The sequence below is a fragment of the Ochotona curzoniae genome, unplaced genomic scaffold, assembly GCF_017591425.1.
Source record: "Ochotona curzoniae isolate NIBS_2020 unplaced genomic scaffold, NIBS_Ocur_1.0 contig_883, whole genome shotgun sequence".
NCBI classification, from domain to species: Eukaryota; Metazoa; Chordata; class Mammalia; order Lagomorpha; family Ochotonidae; genus Ochotona; species Ochotona curzoniae.
Window position 1 is genome coordinate 37405904 of NW_024466599.1, and position 22888 is coordinate 37428791.

General features: G+C 44.4%; 1 protein-coding gene across 1 annotated transcript in view; it reads right to left on the reverse strand.

The window, feature by feature from the left end:
- Positions 1–22888, reverse strand: part of ANTXR1 (ANTXR cell adhesion molecule 1) — a 194004-nt gene that overhangs the window by 40634 nt on the left and 130482 nt on the right. The window contains exons 14-17 of the mRNA XM_040994030.1: positions 22558–22599; positions 12249–12344; positions 11590–11757; positions 4174–4254 (exon numbers count right to left, since the gene is read on the reverse strand). Of these exons, the coding sequence (XP_040849964.1) occupies positions 4174–4254; positions 11590–11757; positions 12249–12344; positions 22558–22599 (387 nt within the window). The remainder of the gene's footprint in view (positions 1–4173; positions 4255–11589; positions 11758–12248; positions 12345–22557; positions 22600–22888) is intronic.

The following is a 22888-nucleotide window of genomic DNA, read 5'->3' on the forward strand; positions in this document are numbered from 1 at the left end:
AAGATGGGCCCACTGTTTTGGACTCAAGGAGTGGCCCAGGCATGTGGGAAACTTTGGGGACCATCCTGGGGAGTGTTCACGGGACATTTCCTTGCTTCAAGTCTGTTGAATGTGCTCTGCATAGGCAAGGCCCTCTTCAGGCTTGGGACTACCAGCAAGTTTTTGGCTGATGGGGAGAGGATAGGAATGGCAGAGAGACTGGAACACGCAAAGGCACAGCACTACAGAAGGTTCTGGTATGTTCAGGGCTGGGAGAGTGATCAATTCAAAGTAAGACTTCTATTTGACATTAATGAGGGAATCTGGGGGGAGAAGCAGATGACATGAAAAGGTTGGCCTTTCTATGAAGCGAGTCCAGGGTTTGGGGCTTTTGCTTAGTTTTTCCAAATCTGAAGCTAAGGAATGACAGGCTGAGATCTTTGTTTCAGAAGGAGCATGGTGGTGGCTGTGTCCTGGAAATAAAGGGATTATTTAATCAAAAGATATCCTGTATATACTGAATGTCTAAAATTTTAGGAAAATATGTATCACTGGATTGCAATTTAAGTGGTTCCTTCTGGTATTCTTTCTATTTTAAATAACCTCCATTGCTCTTTTTTTTCTTTCTCTTTTTTTAATTTATTTGAAAGAGAGGGATTCATTCCATGGATTCATTCGCCAGCATAGTTGGAGGTATCTATGCTAATCTAAAGCCAGGAGCCAGGTATTCAATCATGGTCCTCAATGTAGATGGCAGGGACCCAATTATTTGAGAAATCACCTACTGCTTTCCAGGGTGTGCATCACCAGGAAGCTTGAATCAGAAATGGAACCAGGGCTCAAATCCAGGGACTCTAATATGGACTGCAGGTGTCCTAAGCTGTGTCTCAACCAAAATCTGCTTCTCTTCTGTGTTCATCCAGGAATCGCTCAAAGGGCTCCAAGGAGCAAAGGAACTGTGAACTCACCCCAGGCAGAGCTAGGAAGACAGGTGACAGCAAACAGAAAGCATCCCTACCTCTGGGACTTACACAACTCTATGGAGATGGCCACTGTCCTAGGGCAGGGCAGTTGCTCTGTACTCAGGCCTCCTGGCAACCTCCCCACCCCGCCCTGCCATGCAACGGGGGCTGGAAACCCTCACTCCCTCGGGCAGGCTGAAGGCTCCGTTGGTGGGCTGTGTCTGCATCTACAGGCCTGGGTGGGTCCACTGGCAGGAGAACGGAGTAGACAGGCATTGAGGAAGAGGAACTGCCAGGTTTCTGTGAGGTCAACATGTGTCTGAAGCAACTCTGAATGTTAACAGAGAATGTAATTAGGTGATCCTTGTTTTTGTTTTGTTTTAAAGGAAAAATTAAGAACCTGTGACTCTTGTTCACGAGCTCATGATGGAGTCATTTCGCGTTTATGGAAAATGTGGTCAGCCCCATCCATCAATACTGAGGTTCTGAGAGTCATCACCCTGCAAGCAATGCAGACTGCAGTGCATCTCCGAGTGTTATGCAGAACAGAACAAGCCAGGACAGCCAGCAGACAAAGCTGCAGTACAGCTCTGTCCTCCCCCGGGCTTCTGGCAGCTCTGAGTCCCCACTCATGCCATCGCATCTGCTCCTTCCTTGCAGAACTCTCTAAACACATCAAAATGTCTTTGGCTGTCACCACGACCACAGGACACAATTATCTTCATTTATTTCCCCCAAGGATCTTACAATTTGAGCAGAATTGCTATAAAGAAAGCATGTTTGAAAAGAAACTGGACAATCGAGATTTGTGACAGTGTGGAGAATCTTTTCAAATATTTCCTGATTTTTCCTGCACTTCAGATCTGCTGTTCTCTAGAATCATCATGCCTTATTATCCTATGCTAGCCCTATGTAAAGAGAAAATGAATATGAATATCCATGATTAACTAGAAATGTCACAGTTACTTTATATTCAATTTTTATTAAATATACATTCTTAATGGTTTTCATTTTTGTACCACTTAAAATTTCTCCTTTGAGTAAATTCACTAAATGGTTCTTTAAACATATGAACAACCTTCAAATGTAATATAACTTTCATTCAGAATTAGCGATAAAAAGATTCAATGTGGGAGTAATTTAGTGGAGGAAATTTCATCACTTTTCATATCATTGTTCTTGGATTTCCAAAATCAGCCTTTTGTCTTCAAACTCTGTTGGTTCCTATACCTTATAAGTGATGTTTATATCATTTCTATCCCCCTCTTTATACATTTCTATATATCATCGTTTGCTCCATTTTATGAAGTTATTTCTGCCAAACTGCCCAGTTGAGAATAAAATGTTAAAACATTTTAATAGAGATTTAAAAACTTGCCTGAAAGAGGGGAGAGAACTGCATTGTACCTGCATGTTCTCCCCAAAAGTAGTACGGCTGGATCTTGATTTATGCATTTGATTTATTTTTTAATCTGTTAGAGCTACCTCACATTAAAACATTTTACTTTTCCACAGATGATTTGTAAGACCAAACATTTTCCTGAGTGCTAACTTTATGCTCTGTGCCCATTTCTGTTTAATGCAGAGTTTTTAACTTTAAGATTTGCTATGGAAATTTGTTCTGGTTGACTTTTCAGGAAAAACTCTTCACAAATTGTACACATCATGAGAGTCAAGTTCATAGTATTTACACAACTGGCTTTTATGCCAGATTTACCTAGTGTCTTTGCTATCACTTAGAACAGGAACAGTTAGTTGGGCAGAAGCTGGACCAAACTATGAAATGCTGGGGAGTCCCCTCAACTACATCCACCTGTGCCCAACAGGTACAAAGGGAAGACCTGCCTACCGGGGTCCATTCTACCATGCGAAGGAGCAAGCAACATAAATCAATTGCAATTAGGCTTTATGTGTTGATGAAACACCTGCTAATTAATTTAGAAGAATAATTATATGAAAGTTGAATGATATGTTAAAGAATAAATGGTTAAACAAAATTAGGAAAATGATGTTTCACAGGAAAAATACATAGTCCTTGGAAAAGACAAGCCGGGAATGCTGGATATAAAACACAAGCTTTACTCAACTTAAAAAATATGATCAAAGGTCTCAACAAGGATTTAAAACAACCAAAAATCTATCCCAGCTTTTAGACAGTTTTTATACATAATCTCAGTCTGAAAATAAAAGGTTAAGAAAAACACCTTCAAGACACACTTCAACAAGCGATCAATCACCCATAGATGGTAGAGCAACACCAAATAAACCATTATGTCTATGTTTGCCATCGATGGAGAGTATGTGTTCAACAGTGAGCTAAACCTTTCACAGGCATCACCTTCCCAACCAGTCACATCAGGAAGCAGTTACTGACTTCTTCATAAAGGTGAAGGCAGAGAGGAAATGAGATTCAACCCCCAACCTACCTAATTTGAAAGAAACTCTTAATCAGCCATTTGCATTTTATTTCTCAGTTCATGTATTTGATTCCCAAGGAAAAGGATAGCAGATACACATTGCTGGTGAAGGAGGGAAAAGCCCCAAGCTTTGCTCTACCAAACTCCCAAACCAGAGATTCACTCTTCTAAGAAGAAACACGGAGAGCCTGATTTCAGAACTGATTGCTTCCAGGAATGTAATTGATGCTCTGAACCAGAACAAGCTATCCAGCCTTTGTTGTCTGCTTTCTCCTTTTCAAAACGTAGTCACGTTTCGGACACTTCCTAAGGTCTCTGCTGGCTTACCTTTTGAGCTCTTCTTGGTGTAGGCTACCAAGCTTGACCCTGAAAGTCCCTGGGCGAATTCTCACCCAGGGCAGATGACTGCCCACATCCCTGGGCCAGATGGGTATACTACCTGCTGGAAGATGGTGGCAGTTTCCCAGGGTCCTTTATCCTCTGTCCTGTGTTGCTCTCACTCAGTTCCTCACCTCTGGCCAGCATGGCTAAGGACCAGCACACCTGCCTGCTGGGTCTGCCCCATGCATAACCCAGTGCTACTTTCCTACTCACTGCAGCTGTAAACCAAGAAGCTCAACATTCAATGTACTTCTGTCACAACCCTTTAGAAAAGCAAACAAAAAATCTAACAAGTAAGTAACATTATTGGTTTGTTACACAAGAAGTAACAGCTGGATTTCTCTCTCTAGAATTAATTCCAACTACAAAGACACAGGCAGACAGAAAAAGAAGACGTGTGTGTTTGTGTGTGTGGGGTTATTAATGAGTCTTACCGTGTCTCCTGGCTGCGGACGCATCACGGACACACGATCATATCCCTTCCTTAATAGGACCCACAAGGCATCGAGTTTTCCCTGAAATAAAACAAACATACGGAGATTAAAAATGAAAGCAAGCCAGTGGCCAGCCACCATAGACACACAGAACCTTCTGTGTATCTGTAGTTGCCAAATGCAGAGATCTGCAACATATTTGTGTCAGCCTCGGTGACTCTCCAGTGACATACATGCAGGACCCTGACTGTCATGAAGGAGCCACCTACAGCCCAAGTGCAGCCACAAGTTTGCAAAGAGCAGGTTCATTCTAGTTCTTGGTGTCTATCCTCACCCCATTTCTGGGTATTTCCTCACATCACAAGCTCATCTTTTCAATTTTCACTTAGTTTTCCTTTTCACTTGTTGCTCAGAATTCAGAAATGAAGACAATGATGACAAATTCTGGACGGTCACTAGACACAAGGCTCCTGGTATGCAGGTCCCCGATTGTGTACTGAACCCACTCAGCAGCTACAACCTGCTCAGGAATCCTGGGTTCACGAGATGAATTTGCAAATATCATATACCCTTTGAGGATGTATGCAACTGATTAAAACTGAGATAAGAGGCTGTGACAGTATTGAGGATTTCACAGTTCTGATACATGGCACTCCTAACAATGACTACTAATGTCGAATCTGTGACAATGAGAAAAATGACAGCAAGTTTGGTTAAGAACTGTTGAGATGGGGGGATTATTCTGGATTATCTGGTGAGCCCAATATAACCATGTGGGTTCTTGCTGGAGGGAAGAAGGAGGATCAGAAATTGAGAAGGTCATATGCTTACAGCAGCACCGAGTGGGAGAAGTTTGAAGCCAAAGATTCAGCCTAATGTTGCTGCCTTCAGAGCTAGAAGAAGTACAAGGCAGCTAGTGTGGGCAACCCTCCAGAATGTGGGAAGACAAGGCTTTGGTCTCCTAAAGCTTCCAAAGGAACATAGCCCTCCTACATCTTGATTTTATCCCAATGGGTCTTGTTTTGGGCTTTTAGCCGGATGAGCTGTAAGATAAATAGATACATTTACATTGTGTGAAGCCTAACAATTTGTGGCAATATGTTAACAGTAGCAAGAGTAAAAGGATCCAACTCTTGGCACTCTCTGACATGTTCTGTGCTTCTTTGATTGTTGTGTCTCTGCCCATTGGAATGCCTGCTGCATGGAGGCACAGGTGCTGCTGGTTTGTTCACTGCCACATGTTCACCACAGCATCCATTACATTTTTGTTGGATAAATGAGTGCTCATATGTGCAGGGTGCTTGTCTATCTATCCTTCTATTTAATTTTCTCCATAGTCCCCAAGACTGGCAGAGAGGAAACAGAGAGCATGTGACCTTCCCAAATGTGCATAGCCTTGAAACTGGAGAACTGTGATTGGAACTCATTTGTCTCAAAAGCATCATGTGTATATCCTACAGGTTTTTCTTCATACAGATCTTCTGGATAGAGGATTTAATTTAGGTCCATTAGAATAGGGTTTCTAAGCTCTGGGCCATATTCCTTTAAGACTTTTCTCAAATCAATTTTGTGTGTTAGGACCCAAATTTTAAAGAAATAGAAGAGGGAAGATAAGTATTACTTTGTGAAAAATGTAGTAAGTACAGGGCTGCAGGCATCCAGTGGGTCAGAATGTAGGATGTGCTTCCCAGGGAGGTGTGATCTGGAAGAGGCCTTCCAGTCCTGAAAAGGCAGAGACAGTCCAGAAGGTTCCAGTTTCTAGATGCAAAACATTTTGGTGACTGTTAAGAGTCATCTCTAAGACTTTATATTCCAAAGCTATTTCCTGGTGGATAATAGACACATCTTAAAAAACTGTGTTCTTGAATCTTTATTGACTGCTATTCCAGTTCCTGTGGGTTAAATGTTGTCTTGCCAAGTGTAGTGTTTCTCATTTCTTTTGGCAAGGAGGTTTCAAAAGTCTTTAAAAATATTTTGCAATGACTTTAGAAAGCTGGCAAGAACTGCTGCTGTGTGCAGCATGGTTTTCTGCATGAAGCTGTTTCAATCAGCAGCTGAGTTTTTCCTTTAAAGTTATGTGGGATCAGCATTTATAGTTCAGGATATTACCAGGTGGGTTTCCTGGACGAATGCCCCTTTTTCTTTTTCTCTTTTTTTTTTTTTGTGGGGGGCAGGGAGGAGGGATGTGTGTGGTGGTGGTGGTGGGGACTCTGAGTAGTTGGCTTTGTAAAAATCAGCCCACCCACAGTGTGGATGCTAACCATTTGGTTTCCTAACAAATGAGGAGCCCTGAGATGGGGCTAAAAGAAGAAATGAAGAAGTCCATTAATTACTTCAGCAGAAACTGGAGCATATTAATTAACTCAGCAGAAACTGAAAGCTGCATGCCTAGCCGAAGACCAGAACCACCTGGATTGTAGAACACCAGGAGAAAGAGCAGTATAGTATGCTCTTCTGTCACAACCTTTCAAGCTGCAGCATCTCAGCATGAAGTGACGGGGTCAGATGCCTCGAGTATATTCTGGTCTACCCCGCCCTGGCCCTGCAGCTTGGATGAGACACTTCACCTCCCCAAGCCTCACTTTCGGTGCTCTTGAACATGGAGGTAATCACTGTCTACTAACCACTGTCTACTCTTTAGGCCCAGGAAGTTGAAATTAAATAGTGAAACTAGGTACCTGTCTCATAAACAGTCTCCATTAAATGTTACCTAGGCTCAGGGCAAAGTCGTGAGAATGAAAAACGCAAGTGGCTCTGTAGAAAGGCAGAAAGGCGTATGGCACAAAGTACTAAGAAGCCAAGGATTCCAACTCTACAAGCTTCTGTCTGACCATCTTCTAACTGGATGGCTACTGGCTCCCTTAATCACAATTTCCTCTTTCCTCAAACCAGATAGTTTGATTTTTCTTGGGTTTTGGCTCCAATCTCTCCCCCAAAACAGCTCTCACTAAGGCCACCCAGATGTTTCCACACCGAGGAGAGACTGGCTGGGTTGGGTTGGGGTTAAGTGTTGGGTTGGGATCAGGCCTGCCCTCTGGATGTTCTCCCTTGGTCTCGGGGCTCCCAGCCTGTCTGTTCCATTTTCCCTCTCGGAGCAGCCCCATAGAGCTCCCCTTGCTCCCACTCCTCTGCCTGACCTGCTGGTGTGTTCTCTGTGACTTCTGTTGTCATGCAATGTGTTCTTATCTGATCTCGCCTGGGAAATTCTACCTAGATGCCCTATGAGCAGATGGCTCCCAAACTCTGTCTCCTGATGGCCCTCTCTCGAATTCCCAATCTGGGTATAGACTGACCTATGAAACCTTGATTGTAGTATTGGTATTTCACAGGTAGAGGAAACCAAACCCTACAAGTTAAACTAAGTCTCTTCTGCCCAGATCTCCCCTCCTCCCCATTTGCATAGGATGCCATAGATCACAGCATCACTGTCCATCCGCTCAGTCAAGGTGTACACCAGAGGCTTCTGTTAACTTCCTCCGTCTCTACCTGCCATCTCCTCATGTCCGACCTCAACATGTCTGGGGAGTGTGATCTGCACAGCAGCTCTCCTGTTGTTTTCCTGTTCAGCCCCTTCTCATCATCTCTGACTCATGCGTAGGGCCAGGCCCTTACTACCTGTCACTCATTCTGTAAAAAAAAAAAAAGGTTCCAGATCCATCTTTTACCTCCAGGGTTCCTTATCCTCTCTTCATCTGTTGATCAGTAATGCACTTCATTGCTAGCCCAAATAGAAACAATGAAATCTTAGGGAACCTTGATCTTCTGGTGAAGGGGTCCAATGTTATTTCAAAACATGAGTGTGCTGGGCTGGGCTGTCTGAGCCCATTGTTATGGGGCCAGCAGGGCCTTGGAGAAATCTTCTAACAAAGGCCCTGGCCTTTCTTTAGACCTGGGAGGAGTCCTCTTGGCTGACGTAACTTTATTCATTTAGACTTGGACATCCATCACCCTCAAGCCTCAGAACGGGAAGCCCAAAGAACCCGGTTCCCACTTCTCGGGGGAAGTGCTAACTGCTTCTATGGGACTCCCAGCACCTTGGGATCCTCCAACAAGGTGTACGAGCTGACACTTAAAAAAAAAAAAAAAACCTTCCTTGTCCACAAAGTCAAAGTGTTTTGACTATAAAATGAAAAATCGACCAATTCCAGGCTTCCAAACTGCATCTCACTCAGCCCCAGACAGTAACTTCCAACCCTCAGAGGCAGACAAACTGGAAGTTCTTCGTAAACTTGAGCTTTCAGCCTTTCTAAACATTGAGTCTGTGCTTGTCACTCACAGCACCGTGTGCAGGGATGTTTACAGCTGCCTTTCCTTTTTTCTTTCTTCCTTTTCTTTGTCTTATTGATAGACTGCAGCTGTGCCTTCTCTTCTGGCTTGTCCACCTTACGTAACTGGAAGTTAGAGCTTGCGATTTTTGAGAGTAGCTCAACTTACAGAACCACTGTGTATTCACACTTGTGTTTTTATACCCTGAAATATATAGTGAATTGTGTAACTTGGACTTTCAAATAAAATCAATCACAGATCAAGTTGCAACTTTCTTTATACACACATTATTTTCCTTTCCTTTAGGTCTTTAAGAAAAGCATCCAGAGAGGCACAGGATCTCGTCCCCTCACCAACAGTACCTATGACAACACTGGCTGCTCTACCCAGTCCAGTCTCAAGCCAACACACTGCAAGGACAAGTTGTTGGACAGCAGATGTGCCTTACAGGTGATGAATAGAAGATCATCCCTTTCCCACGTCCTTCCAAATGGTGCAGGCTTCCCCTGTCCTTCATAGTCTGGCTCTCTTGCAGAGAACAGCCTGTATGCCTGGTAAGCCAGGGTCTGGCTTTTCTCTGTTAGCTGTCATTTCTAGTCACACAGAGAGAACTACTGGAGAGGAAGACAAATCATTTATTTGAACCTTGCAAGTATTCCAACAAACCTGAACCCAGATGTGGTTTTAATTTTATCTGCTGATCATGCCCTCTTGCTGGGCATGACTTCACTTGCTTGCAATGGTCAGACCCAGTTTAATGAGAAGCATGGGGTATTATAAATCCGGGGGTGGGGTGGGGTGAATGAAAACTGAGCAAAGGAAAATACAGGCTAAATATCAAGGAACAATTCCTGATTCTGAGCCGAGATTGAGGAAGAAGGGAAGTGTGGTCGCTGTGGTCATTGCCTTGAATTAGACTGGGGGGACAGGGAAGGGGTGGATAGAGCCTGTGGTGGCCCTCTTCCCTATGTGAGCACCACAGGATTTGCACGGGGAACACACTCACCTGCTGCTCCGATCTGTTTCATGGAAGGCTTGAAAAGTGAGTCGAATGCAAAACCTTGAAATATGTTTATGACTCTGCGTCTCTCGCTGAGGCACCAGGGGCCTTTCCAGTGCCTACTGACAACTTTGTGCTAGATAGAGCAGCTTTTCCTGGTTCAAGCCAAGAGTGGACATGTGTGTCCCATGAGCCACCTGACCCTATCCTTTCGGACTTGTCTTAGCTTTCCTTGTTCCCTGCTTTAGAAGCCTGCCCCGACACCAGTTGCCTTCCTTTTGGTTTGGCCAACAAGTGGCACCAGAAGGCGATGAGAGGGCAAGGTGAGGGTGTATTCCTTCTGTTCTGCTCTGTCCCATCAGAGATAGCTATGTTTTTATAGGGCAGGGGTCTGTACACACTTTCTAAAAAGAATCAGAGAGTGAATTAAAAGGAAATTTTCTGTAAAGGGCTTTGCAGTCCAAGAGGCAAAATTTAAGGAAAATGATATGCTATTTACATAACCATTCAAAACACAACCACTTAAAAACATATCTAGCAGTGTCTGGCACGTATTAGGTACATAACAGGTAATGAGTTGACATGCCAATTTCAAGTGGGCAATATTTTCAGGTTCCTAAATGTATCTGTCCGTATCTTTACTCACATCAAAAAACTCAGTTCAAAACCAACAGTTAATAGAGGAATCATCATGCTTGAGAGCAGATACTGAATCCTTCATACAAAATCAGTGTTCTTACAACATCCAAGATCACTGAAATGAAAGTCCAGCTGCCATCGAAGATGTGTTAGTCACAAGGTACAGATTTTTGAACGCGAAGTGCTAGAAATCCCCTTTCTTTATTGTGCAGAGGCTGCCTGGCTTCTTCCAGTCTGCACATGGATGCACGCTATTGCACGCTCCACATTAGAAATGAGTTAGGAGCAAACAGCTGTTTGTCAAGCATGCTGTGTTGTGCCCACATCTTTTCAGCGTTCAGTCCATCTCTCCAGGGAGATTTATCTTGAAAAAGAATCTCATTGCTTTAAATATGGCAAACTCAAGTGGGAACATTAAATATTAAAATTTGTGTGAGTTTGAGCTAGCTCAATTGAAAAAAACTCAACCATGAAGTTTCATGCATTGTTTGAAATGGTATTTTTTCTTTTGCTTTTGTGGGAGGAAGGGCTGCTAAAATTAGCAAGCGACTTGGCGAGCAATGAAGATGATTTTCATTGTCATTGGAAGAGAGGTGAGACTGTGTGTGAGTGGTATGTGAGGTGGCAAAGGGAGCGGGCCTGATACTGGGCTGCCTTTTCTACTTGAGGCCTTGACACTGTGCCTGTTCTGTTTGAAACATGGAACTAGAGGCTGAGGCCTTGATATGGGACCTTGGGTTCTAGACCTAAGTGGAGCAAGGACTTGATCTATGTCAGTTTCCTCCAGGATGGAAGGCGGGAGTAAGGGCAGATTATGTCTGGAGTCCCCTCAGCTATGACTTTCTAGTGCTCTTGGGGAGTTGACACAGATACTTAATGGCCAGGTGAAAGAGCAAGAATGTTAACCTGATCACATGCCATTGTGTCTAAGAGAAACAGAAGACCCCTCTAGAAAGCATTAACTGCCTCCTATTGCTTACGCATCCCATGTGGCCATCGGGGATCCTAAACTCTAGAGCTGTGTGGGGAATAAAGATGGTGGAGAACAAAGGATATTTTCTCACAAGCGGGATGAGTGAGTCTTAGATTCATGGTCAATGAGAAGCACTGGTGGGAGTCTTGGAACAAAGGGGTGTGGGCATCTGTTAAAGCAAGTAGTCAGCGGCACCAGGGGGGAGGTTTCTGCTTTTGTTAGGTAGTAGGCTACATGCAGCATGAAGCTGTGAGCTATTACGGAGATGGTATAAGGAACTTCTGTGGCCACTACCCATAGCCCCTGTTCATTTCACTACCTTGCCTTGTTGAACTCCTAAAAGCTTAGGTTACAACTCTGATAACACGGAAATTAAGAAAGTAACTACTTGCTTTTGTTAAGTCCGAACTTTAAGAAATGTGTTCCCTTATCAGCTGGGTTTTGGGTTGATAATTCATAATGTCACAAGATTCTGATTCTTACTGTATGTGTGATTTATCAGGACCAATGACAGATTTTTGAGTAGAAAGAGACACACCTTGATGGGAGAGTACCACTTCCGGGGAGAAGAGGGCCGACGCATATTATTGTTGAGATTTCGAGGCTCAGGGAATTCGTACTCTTGCTCGGGCATCTTCACTCTTGCATTCTTTGCCTTTTCCAACTTAGCACCTTCTTCTGTGGAGCCCTTTTCTCCCCAACGAACCTAAGATAAATGAAATACAATACAATCAAGTGACAAAATAAAGTGCACTGCCCTCTGAGAAGGACAATGGCAAGTGCCTGTGTGATGTGGCAGGCATGTTCTACCCAGTTCTCAATATCTTTGGGTTTCTGAGGCTCAGGGAAAGGGGCAGCTGTGGAAAGGGAAAGGGGAAGAGCTAAAGGAGCACAGTTAGCCTTCTGCATGGATATTTAGGGGAGGAATTGCCCAGCAGTGGGGTAATATACACAAAGGCCCCACAGGCCCCACTGACTTGGATTTTATTTCAAGAAAAGATACCAGTCCAGTCGGTGATTGGAACAGATAAGTGACCTGCTCTCACTCATGGTGGGAAAACTGGGGTGCCCAGTTAAAAGTCTCTGCTTCTCACCTCTCCAGTTCATGCCTTATCAAGCCTGTGTTGCTGCCAATTTGCTCTGAGATTGCCTTAGTGGTCATCACATGGATACATGCCTGAGAAGCCACCCTCTTACCTCCATCCTTTTAATGCCGCCAACACCTCGCCCGCCATAGTAAGAGGCATCTACTGTGGGCCATTTCTTCTTAGGTAGACCATCATCATCTTCTTCCTGCAATGAGACAGCAACACATGAAATGGGCAAAACATCCCAGCTACATAGCCCACTCTACACAGGCCCACTATGGCAGGATGCATAGGCATACAGTCAGGCCACACTACTGCTTACTGGGACTCTGGACAAGTAATATAACTTAACTGAACTTTCTTTTCTTGTCTGGAAGGTGGGAATGAAAGCAGTGCTGTTGATAAGTTGGTGGCACAACTGTGGAACTTACTTCTCTTTTGCTTCCCTATTTCTTTGTAGAGGATCTCATCTAATTCCATCAGTACACTGAAGATTTGTGAATCTCTCTTTAGTTCTAACTCCACTGAGCTCCACTGTGACTTGACATCCATGTCTTCTCTTGGGGCTAATAAATGTGTTAGTGATACCACACAAAGATTTCCTCAACCCAAAATTACTTTTCCTGTAGGCTTTCCCACTGCTTGGGAGCCTCCCTCGCTCTTTCTCTCTCTGTGTCTTTATTTTTTCAAATACTTATTTTTATGTATTTGAAAGGGAGAGTGAGAGTGAGCCAGAGAGGGTATCTTCTGCTTACTAGTTTATTTCCCCAATAATCCACAGTATGTGGGGCTGAGTCAGGCTGAAGCCAGGAGTCTGGATCTTCACCCTGGACTCCTATGTGACAGGTAAAGACCCAAGCACTTCATCCAAGTACTTGTGCTGCTTCCCAGGGTGCACATTAGCAGGAAGTTAGAATGAGTGGAACCAGGATTTGACCCCAGTGACTCTGATGTTAATTGCAGGCGTCCCAGTTGCTACACCAAATACCAGTCACTGGGAAGTACTCTTGAATCATCGGCTTCCCCACCATCCTTCCTATACCCCATGCCAATTTGCTAGCAAATTCAGTTGCCCCTAAAAGATCCCAAATCTACTTGAGTTCTCCATCGCCATCACCACTAGCATCCAAGTCCCCAAGGGCCTTCCCAGACTCTTAGCTGGCCTCCCTGCTGCCATCTGATTCCAGCATCCTGTTCTCTGCAGAACAGTAGCACAAATGCAAACCCTCCCTCTGCCCTGAGTGTTGTGCTGTCAGGAGCCACACTGAAGCCATTTTGAATATAGACCTATGGGACAGTGGAAAACCCCTGGTTGGCTAGATGCTTGGGAAAGAGGTTATGGAAGTAATCATACACTTAGCTTCAATTGTTTCTAGCAACTGTTTCAGAATGTGATTTATGCTGTATCTGCTGACATCTTGTTACTGATTACCTATGCTATTGTTGATATGTTGGTTACTATTGTTGATACGGTGGTTGCTCAAGAACAATTGGTCTTGAGACCATGGTCTGCATCCCAGTTTCTCCTAAACCCTCAGTTGAAATCAACAAACTGACAGCTTGATCAGACATCCTGTCTTGCTGTCCATTCTTCGTGTCTCTTGTCCAGTCATTCTTTCCTAGGTTGGTTGCGACCCTCGTTGACTGTCCTGCAGGACGGGACATTGTGCCTTTGCCCAGCATCTCAGCCTTTCCCTCACCTCTGTCCTCTCTTTTCCTATCTGTTCCCTGCACCCCTGCCCTTGACCTCTCCCTGTTCTGCAGATACACCAAGCACATTCCTGTCTGGAGGCTCCTGCACAAGCCATCCCCCGACTCCTTTTTTGGGAATATTTTCCCCCGACTTCTCAGGGCTGGTTCTTCTTATTACTCCTGGGAGAGACTCTTCCTGGACAATTTTCCAAAGTAGCCCCAGTCTTTTGATCCCATTAATTCATTTTTATTTTCAGCAATACATCTCATCAGGGCTTGATATTTACTTACTCATACTGTCTTGTCCCTTCACATGAGAATGTAGCTTCCATAGGAGTGTTACTTATCCTGTTCACCATTGTGATTCTTGCCTTTAGAACAGTTCTACTTTATATGTGTTTAGTGCCCAATATATTTGCTGACTTTACAAATATACATTACATGAGATGACCCAAAGAAGGCAGTTAGCTCAGTATTTGCGGTGTGACTCAGTGGCAGAACGTAGTACTCACTTGTCACACAAACTGATAGAAAATTTACAGGAATTTATACCACTACAATTGAAATAATATTGTGACCATTTAAAAATGTTAAATTTTAAATGAGTCAAGCATCTTTTCATTTGGTTACTGTTCATAGTCATTTGTATATTTGCCTGATGGGCTATGGTCTTTTTCATTTTGATTTGCTGAACTTTTAATTTTAGTTTAATTAAATAATTTATTTATTAGTTTACCTTGACAGCAAGGTGAATTGAAAACTTTGTATAAAAAAAAAGGAATTAGCATTTATGTATATCTTAAGGGGAAAGGAGAAAACAAGAGGAACTTGTCACTTTATGGATGGAAAAAGGGAAGAACGACATCAAAACCACTCTGTATCTTGGCACTGTAATTATGCTGGCATGGGGAGAATCGGCACCTTTCACAGTTAGGAGGGGACAATAAGGAAGGGCTTCACTTTGCCTCCCCAGCAGGCAAAGGATGCAGGGGAACGAACCAAAGAGGATGTGGCCGTTCAGAAGGTGTCTACTGCTCACAACATTGTGGTGGGGGCATCTGAGGAGTCAAGCACTCAGGATGGAGCCCTGTGTAAGGGCCAACTGACTCACGATGGAATGGTCCCGCTCTGGCTCCCTGTCTCATCCTGGTACCCTGCACTCCCACTCCTGTACTTGAATATAGGAACTTAAAGGAGGAATTGCATCACACTCGCATTTGTGGACTCCCTAGGAGATGAGCTGCACACCTTGGGTCCCCCCACGCTGCTCTTGCCTACGACTCCTCCCATGCTCTCGCTGCTCCCCAATGGGTGGGGTCTGGGGAAGGGGGTCCGCCTAGCTAGTCAGCATGCGTACACATGACCTGGGGTTCCTGGGACACACAACAGGAAATGCGAAGACTTTAGAAATCTGGTCCACATGCTCGCAATCCCTCAAGTGCCCAGACCCGAACTTGCCTGCCAGACTCAAACAACAACAAAAGGCCCAGGGTTTGACCAAGGAGAGAGTCACAGTTTCCCTTGCAGTAAGCTAGGCTCTGTTTACACATTCTGGAGAGCAGAGGGTTTTGCAATCCCCCGGGAAGTGAAGGGAGCCTTTGAAGTAGCTTTTCATTTGGCTAAAAAGCCGAGGGAGGAAACATAGTTCCCAACAAGGCCAGCGAAAAACTCCACGGCACCTGAGGGTGAACTTCTATGTCTTCATGCAAGGCAAGAAGCTCTGGGCAGCTCCCTGCCGCTGCCCTTCAGGGATGTTTCAGGGTGGGGAGAAACAAGTCTAGAAAACCTTGGCTCGAGCTACCTTTATGGTAGTAAAAAAGAAACAAAACAACCTTAACGTGCTCCGTGGTTACTGGAAGACAGGACCGGTCTTGCCAAATTGCTTTGTATGAGCAAAGTGGTAGGAATCACGGAACTCAGGCCATCTTGGCAGGAGGGCAACAGAAAGGAGTGGAACTAAGCCAGGGAGCAAACTGCCAGGGCCCCTGCAGAGACGGCTGGAAAGCCCTGCAGGACTAGGGGTGGTGAGGCAGAGGCCAGTTCACCATTCTGCCACCCAGCCCTTTTCTTTTCTTTTTCTTGTTTTAAAGATTTATTTATTTTTATTGGAAAGGCAGATATACGGAGAGGAGGAGCGACAGAGAGGAAGATCTTCCTCTCCAAGGAAGATGGTTCACTCCCCAAGTGGCCACAATGGCTGGAGCTAAGCCAATCCAAAGCCAGGAGCCAGAAGCTTCTTCCAGGTCTCACATGCAGGTTCAGGATCCTAAGGCTTTGGGCCGTCTTCGACTGCTGTCCCAGGCCACAAGCAGGGAGCTGGATAGGAAGCGGGGCTGCCGGGACACGAACCGGTGCCCATATGGGATTCCCATGCGTGCAAGGCAAGGACTTTAGCTGCTATGCTATCACTCCGGGCCCCTCGTCCCTTTTCCTTTTAAACCACCCTACAGAGGGGTCCTTGCACTGGTATTGTCATGTAGGAGTGTAGGAATCAAGTTTGCTGGATGGAGTCTGGCAGCTAAGATGCCAACTCAGGAGAGATAAGGAGTCATGGTACCTGGGAGGATGGCGGCTTTCAAGGACAGAGGCAGGAAGGTGTGAGCCAGTCTCACATGATGGATGCCAGTAAGGACCTGACTGTCCTCATGGAGCCTGCTGTGCCCTTGGGTTCAGTCCGGCTGCAGCTGGAAACAGCTGTAGACTATGAAGGCTGATGTACTCTTCGGTTAACATGTAATTGGATTACTCTCAATGTTGTCCTCAGACTCTGGGTTTTTCCATCTTTCCCAACCAGGCCATGCTCTTTATAAAGCTCCAGGCTGTGCCATTCAGGGCTGCATATGCTTAGAATCCCTTGCCTACTTCTGCATGTTCTTGGAGAGAAATTATGTGTACCCTGTGAAGAACTCCCCAGTTCTCCAGAGTTTTTTCTTCTTGTGTTGCTACAGCACTTTGTATTAACTAGTTCACTGTTGGGCCTGGCGTGGTAGCCTAGCGGCTAAAGTCCTTGCCTTGCACGCATGGGGATCCCATATGGGCACCGGTTCGTGTCCCGGCAGCCCCGCTTCCTATCCAGCTCCCTGCTTGTGGCCTGGGAAAGCAGTTGAGGAAGGCCCAAAGCCTTAGGATCCTGAGCCTGTATGGGAGACCCAGAAGAGGCTCCAGGTTCCTGGCTTTGGATTGGCTCAGCTCCAGCCACTGTGGCCACTTGGTGAGTGAACTGGCAGACGGAAAATCTTCCTCTCTGTCTCTCCTCCTCTCTGTATATCTGACTTTCCAACAATAATAAAATAAATCTTGGGGAAAAAAAGTTCAATGTTATTCAGCCAACAAGCAACAACAAGTAGAAGCGGTGAGGTCTGAGCCGGGGGCTGCTTCACTCCTTTCCGTAGGTTGTTCTGACTTGATGGGAGCAAGACCCCTAGAACTGTGCATATGGGTCAAGTTCTTTAACGGTCTTTCTGCTCTGATACTGATTTACTACAACAGTGGCAGAGTTAGCTAGATCTAAGTGGTTCCCAACTGCCAATCCACTATGAATCCCCGTGGCAACTATTTAGCAATGGTCGCTGAACCCTCAGGGCTTATTGGTAGATGTTTTTATGAGCAAACTAAGACAAGACAGCTGTCAACCACACAGTTCATCAGTTTTCCGAGAGTGATAAGGTGAAACAACGGAATAAGATCACATTGTCTCTCACAGATCTTGAGTCTCAGCCAACCTGGCTTGACCACCTTCCCGGTCTTGGGGGCTAAGCCAGAGAAACTGCCCTCAGCGTCAGACTCGGAAGTGAACCCTTAGGAGTGAATCAGCAAGTCAGAAAAGCTTACAACATTTCGATCATAACTCTACAACATCCCAAAGGGTTTGACATTTCCTGGTTCTGTCATGAACATGTCATGGTTGGCTTATAGACAGTGACTTAGGACAGCACAATGACTGTCTCGTATTCTTCAATAAAGAACAATGTGTTTATTTCTTAGTAGCAATGCTGCTTTCTTATATAGTAAAAATGTTGAAATATAAAATACGGATTTCTGGGTCTGCTCCGGGATTTCTGTTTGGAGTGTGTGTGAGTGTAAGTGACTGATGTCCACTGCCAAGATGATGCCTGGTAATAGCTCAGCCTGCCTTCAGCGTGAGGACTACGAGGTCTGTGTCGGTGCATCTGGAAGGGCTGCCAAGGAATCTGGAGGACCGTTGTTATCAGGGAATCCAGCCTGTCTGGCCCCAGACAATTAGTATAATTTGTCTTAGCTAGCTTTACCTATGTAAATAATTCTTGCTACAGATAAATTGTTAAGATTAGTGAGTACAGTAAAAATTTGGAAGTAATTTAAAAGCCAGGTGTCTATTATTCTAAAACGAACAACTGTTGCATAAAATCTCAACTTGCTATTATTGCACACAACAGGACTGCTAGAGCTGTAATATGAAAACCAATTTTAAGTACCTAAACACATGATGGCTCCTGACATGCCTTTTACTTCCATTCCTTTTGACTTTTCCACACTTTAAAATCAGATCCCAAGGTCTTAATTCACCTGATGCTGAAAAATATGATGTTTATATGCATATTGTATAGCCCTCTGTTTTGGGTAGTTTCTTGATCAATTTCTGATATTTAAGTAAGACAGATTTTCAAAAAGAAATGAGAGGGCGTGGTGGGTTGCCAAACTCCTGGAAGATAGTGTCTTATTATTATTTTTTTTTAATCAGCAAATGGAATGTCTTGCTAATTATCCATTCCGGGTCTAGTCAAAGCCGTGTGATTAAGCAGAAGAACTACAGATTGGGGTGGGCATTTGACTTAGCAATTAAGACACTGTGGTGTGTCTGCATTCCACATTGAAGAACTGGGTTTGACACATGGCCCTAGCTCCCAACTTCAGTTTCTTGTTAACATAGGTCCTGAGAGCAGCCATGATGGCTCAGGAAACTGGGTCCCTACCACCCACACGGGAGACTTAGATTGCATGCCCGGCTCCAAGTTTTGGCTATTGTGGGGAATTAATCAGAAGACAGGATTTCTCAGTCTACCGGTTTCTCAAATAAACAAGCACACAAACTAATGAGCTCTGAAGGTGTTCATGTGACTTAGATACAAGATTACTCTAAGCAATACATGAAGAGGGTTGGAATTGTGGTGCAGTAGGTTAAGCTATCAGCTGCGGGGCCAGCATCCCACGTCCATATGCTAGTTTGCACCCTCGCTTCCAGTGCAGCACTCTGTTCATGTGCTTGTGAAGGCAGCAGAAGATGGCCTCAGCTTGGGTCCTTACCACCCACATGGGAGATCCAGATAGAACGGTTAACTCCTGGCTTCTGTGCATACCTGGCCAAGCCTCTGTGGTCACTTAGGGATTAAACCAGCAGACAGTGGGTTCTCTCTTTCTCTCCTTCTGTCTAATAAATACGTTTTTAAAAGTTCATGGGAAAATGAAATTAAAAGGTAAATTTTTAATTGTGTGAAAAAAAATGCACAGCCACGCATATTTTCCCAGTCATTTCCCTGAATTTTTTGAAACACCCTCATATTTATTAGAGTAAAAACAGGGATGAGGAAGAGTCTTCTGTTTGACATGGTTGCTTAATTTGTAGATTCATATGTGTCTGAGATACATGGTTATGTAGGGCTAAACTATAATCAACTTTCCATGTAGTCATGGGGCTTCATGCTAGGCGTAACCCTTTCAACCGTGTGAGGCTGGCAGTGGTAGGAACTTGGGGAACCTGTGTGAATTGCAGGTGAAAGAAGAATGTAGGTGGATTCCTGGTTGCAGTTTGTATTTGGATATTTCCTAGCCTGAGTTGTTTTTTATTAAACTGTCCTACTCCAGAGAGCCCACAGACACTGTATCAGCTTGACTTCTCTTTATTCTCACCATCTTTAGGGGGCTGTATCTTTTGAAGAAGCACATGGGTATTCCTATGGTTGTTAACACGGAACTTCCCTGTTTTTGCTGAGATCTCTAAATTTCAAGTGCTCTTTCTTTGTAATCTTTTTACAAGGTGGCGTGTGAGTTGGTCAATGGACTCAGAATCATGCCTCTCTGTACTATGAATTCTGCTATTCCTTACGTTTTAAAAATAGTTCCTTATTTATTTGAAAGGCTAAACTACAGAGAGGGAGAGGCAGAAGTCTTCCATCTGCTTGTTCACTCCCCAAATAAGTACAATGACTGGGACTGAGTCAGGCTGAAGCCCTGCCACGTGAGTGCAAAAGCCCAAGGCTTGGATCACACTCTGCTACTTCTTAAGGCCCCCGGCAGGGGCTGGTTTGGAATTGGAGTAACAGGGACTCAAATTGGCGCCGTTATGGGATGCTAGCATTGCAGGCAGCGCTTAACGCACTACGCCACAGCACTGGCTCCTCTGATGTTCCTAATTAAAAAGAATCACTGAGACCTCATTAGGAAGACTCGTAGAGTTGTCTTCATTCTCTGAGTTCAGTTATTTATACAGGAGACATAGCTCCTGTAAGACGTGATGGTGGCAGAAATGATCAAGGCTTGAGTAATTAGCGCTTAATGTGTTTACATGTACTGCTCTAGACAATGTTTGACTTCATATAGCTATTAGTTGGATTAAATAGCTATTAATTATATGAAGCTCTCTGAGGATAGGTCAAAGGAGAATTAGATATAGATCCTGACTTTCAAGTAGCTAGCGGTCCTAAACTTTAATGCAGGAGTCAGGGCCAATAGAACACCATGGCAATCCAGAGGGGAGGAAGGGGCCCTGGAATGCGGTGCACTTGCTCGAGACAGGAGCACACGAACTGGGCCGAAGCGCTGCTGTGATTCGGTCACAGGGAACCAGACAGCAGAAGGCTGTTTGGATTTAGACCGAATTTCAGTGTGTTCCCTAAAACACTTTGCATGGGCTAAGTGACGTTATCTGTTTCTGTGGGATTTCTTCCTTTCTTTTTCTCCCCCTGCCAAAACACATCAGGAATGAGATTAGGCTGCCTCATTCTCAGGGCCAGGACCCCTCTGGCCCACACGCATGCTGAGGAATTTCACACAGCCTGTAGGTAGCCTGTCCTTAGCTAGCCTGGAAGCCCCCTAAAGCCTAACACTGCCTTGCCAATGTCAGGTAATTAATGCTGCCCCTCAGTGTCAAAAACTAGATTTGGTTTCTTTAGGTATAAGTTCAACTTCCAGAGAAATAATGAACAAAATTGGAAAAGAATTCATCGACTTGTGTTTCTTTGGTTTTGGCTATTCTTTCTGGACAGTTTTCTGATTTGGAATCCTCTGCCCCCTTCTCCCCTCCCCGCTCCAACATTGTCTTGTTGGGTTGTGATGTGTTGTTGGGTACAGTTACCTCATTCGGCAAATATGTAAAGAGCTTGTGCAGTGTGGGGGGCCCTCTGCTGCAAACTGAATCTAGGGTGAAGCAGACCCTTGTGGGCTTATTCCTGAATCCCCTGGCAAATTTTGGTCATGATCCCCACCCTAGTACAAAGGCAAATGCAGAGCCAGCAGCAGCAGAAGGAGTAAGAAGATCTCTGACACAAAGGAGGGAGGAACATTCCTCACTTCAGGCCAAACACAGCAACCCCACCAAGTGAGCTTTTTTTGCCCTGTTTTTCTTTGGGAGTCTAAAAGACAGCTGCACACAACAGAAACAAAACCAGACTGGAACTTTGGAGCTAGCCAGGGTACCTTCTCTTCAAGGATTAAGGAGAAGTTTTTGTAGCTGTAAAAAAAAAAATTTTTTTTTCTCCCTCCTCTTGCCTCTTTGCATGGCTATGTAATTTCCTCCTTTGATTTCTGGGCAGAAAGTCAGCATTCCAACAAGATGTGTTTTAATTGATTGCAGCTATTAAATCCCTTGGCTTACTTGCATATGGTGCAGGACATAATAGCCACATAGAGTTTTGAATTAAATCATATATTTTTTTCTTGATATAGGAAATTTGACCAAGGCGTTGGAAAGAAGAGTGAAGGGTCAGTGCTTAACTTGCACTTTCTTTACAAATTGAAGACAAGAACCTAAAGTTTCATCAGTATGAGTATCTTTGGTCCCATTAAGTTACCAAACTGGCACCCTAATTTCTAAATTGGTGGGTGTTGCCTTTGGGCAGTCCGACTCTGTTGGGAACCACTAGAGGATTAGGAAAGCCACTTGCAGCCAGGCCTGCTCCTAGCACCTTTTGTTATATCCTACCCTAGGCCGCCCTGTAGAACCTAACATTTCTTTTTTTTAAGATGATGAGGATTTGAGAGCATGGCCAGGATGTTAACACATCCTCATCCAGCATATTTTTATTACTGCCTGGAAAATGTTTAAGTAACATTGTTTTAAATGAAAAGCACATGGAATCCTCTGGCATCAGGCTGTCTCTAGACATGGCCACTCTGTTCTGATCCACATACACAGAGCCTAAATCTGCAAGAGGAGAATTCAAAAATGTTGGGAGTGGAGAAAAAGAGGGTACTGACAAACATTTATGTTTGCATTTCAGATTTTACCTTTGCATGGAGAAAACTCTGCTAGACCACTATGTTTTTGGCTGCTAGTTTAGTTCGGTTTATTTCATCCCTGGGTAGGAAAGGAGCAAAGGTTTCTCTCCTGGCTATTTTTTCATGTAGTGGCCCTGCCCAACTCAGCTCTGTTCTGAAGGGGACTATGTGTCCAGCCAGCCTAGACAGCACTCCCCACTCCCCCGCACTCTGCCACCCTGTCCACTTGGCCGCACCCTTCTCTGGTCACTTACCTCACTCTCCTCGGCAGGCGGGGGAGGGACCTCCTTGATTATCTGAAAAGAAAAAAAGAACAGTTCCATGAAAAGCTGTGGCTACCTGTGTTCTAATTCTTAGTTGTGATTACTGTAATTCCATATAGTGAAACATTTCTCCCTGTAAGTGGCTATAATGCAAATTGATTGATCGATTGATTGATTCAGTATTTCCTGTACCAAATCCTTCTTCACCCATGCATCCAATCATCCACACATTTAATTAGACAGCATCACATGATGGAAGGCAAGATGTAAGACGGCGATGAGCTAGGAATGTCACGTCCTTTAACTGTCATTGGCCTCAAAA